The following is a 2,325-nucleotide window of genomic DNA, read 5'->3' as shown; positions in this document are numbered from 1 at the left end:
CCCGAGCTGCATCCCCGGGGAGGGATGCTTTACCCAGTGCCCCCTTACCACTCCTGCCTTGGGATCCTGGGAAGGAACTTGCCAAAACTAACTGGGAAGCAGCCCTGTGCTCTGCAGGGAAAGCCACCAGGTGTTTTGCAGTGCCAGGATTACCTTGTCAGGCCAGGATCCAGAGGAGACTCCGGTGTCCACAGCGGCTGTGCCGGGGCTGACAGGGTGGGGGTGACTCATCCCCAGCAGGCTGGATCCCTACGGGTCTCCACGTGGTTTTTAAAGTGACCCAGGGGTTGTAAAAAATGAAACAACCCCTCATCTTCCTCATTCTTGCTCTTAGACCAAGTTGCTCAAGAGCTGTAACCACAGTGAAACCCTCCCTGCCCTGCAGTTTTGCTCCTAAAAACTCCACGGAGTGCAGCCTGCTGCCAGGGATGCTCAGCCCATTCCCATTCCCATTCCCATTCCCATTCCCATTCCCATTCCCATTCCCATTCCCATCCCTGGCAGATGGAGGACAGGATGAGCAAAGCCTCCCCACAGCCTGCTCAGCCCCGCTCCTCCTCCCTATCTCTGGGATGCATCCCCTGTTTTGTTCTCTCCATTCCAGCTTTCCCACTGGGCTCTCTGCTCTCCTGCCTCTCCCCGGGGCAGGATCCGGCCTTTCCCCTTCCTGCCTGAGATCCAGCTGGAAAACACCGGCCAGGAACCTTCTCCCCACAACCACCCATGCCTGGGCATCCCTTGTGGCCTCCTGTTGCCTCCTGCTGCAAATCCATGTGCCCGATGGAACCAAACCCCTCCCAGTCCCCCCGGGGAAGCGTGAATTTGGGGGGGGGTCACCCCAGGAGCCACGTCCTCCCACCCCAGCTCTCACCTGCTCCCGGCCCCCCGCCGTGCTGGGGCCAGCGCCTGCCGGCACCATGGGAAGCTGGAGCTGGATCCCAAGGCGTTGCCCTTTTCCTGCCTCACCTTTCCAGTCTGGCAGCAGCTCTGGTGCAACCCCAAAGCTACCCCTTCTGTTAACCCCTCGCTGGCTGAGCCAACCCCATCGCCAGGGCATCGGGGCAGCCACAGCAGCTCTTGCACCCAGGCAGCAACTGCCCGTGGGGTTTTGCTTCAACGTGGGGGAATTTTGCAGCATGGAGGGTGGGGGGTGGGGACACGACTGAAATCTGTTTGGTTTCTCTCTCTTTTTTTGTTTTTTTTGCCTGGCAGCACATTTTTCCAGAGCCGGCAAAACTGGCTCGACGCCTTTTTCCTGAGTCACAGCAGTTGGGTGCTGGGAAGGGTGACAAATCCCTCCTGCACCCTATTGGGCTGCCCTAAACCTGCAGGTTTGGGTGCTCGTGTCCTCCCTCCCAGCGATGGGCTTTTGCAGGATAGAGGTTTGGGCAGGAGAGTGGATCTTCACTCTCCTCTCACAGCCTTTATTTCAGCCGGGATGGGGGTGGGAAGCGCGTTACAGCCTCGGTGAAACAACATGATCTGCCTGTGGCACCAGAAAACTCCTGTTCCTGCGCCAGGCACTGAGCTCACAGGGAGGTGAGGGTCTCGGTGGGGTCCTGGGGAGACGTTGCTGCTGGTGGGGGGTCCTGGCTCATGTCCTGTTTTGTGTTCTGCTCCGGCGTCCCAGGACAGCCTTGTTCCTGGGAGAGACATGGAGGGGACACCAAGCTGGAGACTTTGCACTTCCATTAAATGGGACCTAAGGAGGATTGAGTCTGGCTGGGGGGTCAGGTCAGTGTCTGCCCCACTGGCACTGCTGCACCCACCTCGGCTATGGAGCTGGAGGGGGAACTTCTATCCCCAGGGCAGCCACTTGATGCCACATCGGGGGTGAGGTCCAGCCCCATCTGCCAGCAGAGCAGTGTCACACAGGGCTGGATTTGTCCCATGGACACCCTCAGTCCTGTGTCCCCACATCCTCACAGGATGCCCCCCAGCAAGGGTTGGGGCCCCCAGCAGGCTGGGCATCCCCCTCCCTGCCACCCACACCTTGCTGTACAGTCCCCTCCTGCCACCAGAACTTCCTCACCTGAGTTTTGGCCACCTTTGGCTCCACGTCCACCACCTCCACGCTCTCCTCAGAGTCGCTCAGCTCGTCCACAGCCCTGCTGAGCTGGGGTAGCTCCAGCCCCCCGCCCCGGGATGGACACACCGACGCCTCTGCTGTGGGGCTGGGGGCATCATGGGGGGCTGGGGATGGTTCCTGACCCTCCCTGCTGGTGGCCGCGCCGTCCGGCTGATGGGCACCCTGGGTGGCAGCAGCAGCTTCGCTGTCCCCCGGCCCATCCGTGGGCTCCCCCAGCTCCAGAGGCGCGGTTGCCG

The 2,325-nt window shown here is 61.1% G+C and overlaps 1 protein-coding gene across 1 annotated transcript in view; it reads right to left on the bottom strand.

The window, feature by feature from the left end:
* Positions 1–1,529: 1,529 nt before the first annotated feature.
* Positions 1,530–2,325, bottom strand: part of BIN2 (bridging integrator 2) — a gene marked incomplete at its 5' end in the record, with an annotated part of 10,441 nt that continues 9,645 nt past the window's right edge. Inside the window, 2 exons of the mRNA XM_010006327.1 lie at positions 1,530–1,643; positions 2,033–2,166. Coding sequence (XP_010004629.1) covers positions 1,530–1,643; positions 2,033–2,166 — 248 coding nt within the window. The remainder of the gene's footprint in view (positions 1,644–2,032; positions 2,167–2,325) is intronic.

The sequence above is a fragment of the Chaetura pelagica genome, unplaced genomic scaffold, assembly GCF_000747805.2.
Source record: "Chaetura pelagica isolate M959 unplaced genomic scaffold, ChaPel_1.0 scaffold291, whole genome shotgun sequence".
Lineage (NCBI taxonomy): Eukaryota > Metazoa > Chordata > Aves > Apodiformes > Apodidae > Chaetura > Chaetura pelagica.
The sequence above is the reverse complement of the archived record's forward strand: the minus strand, read 5'-3'. Positions and strand labels throughout refer to the sequence as shown.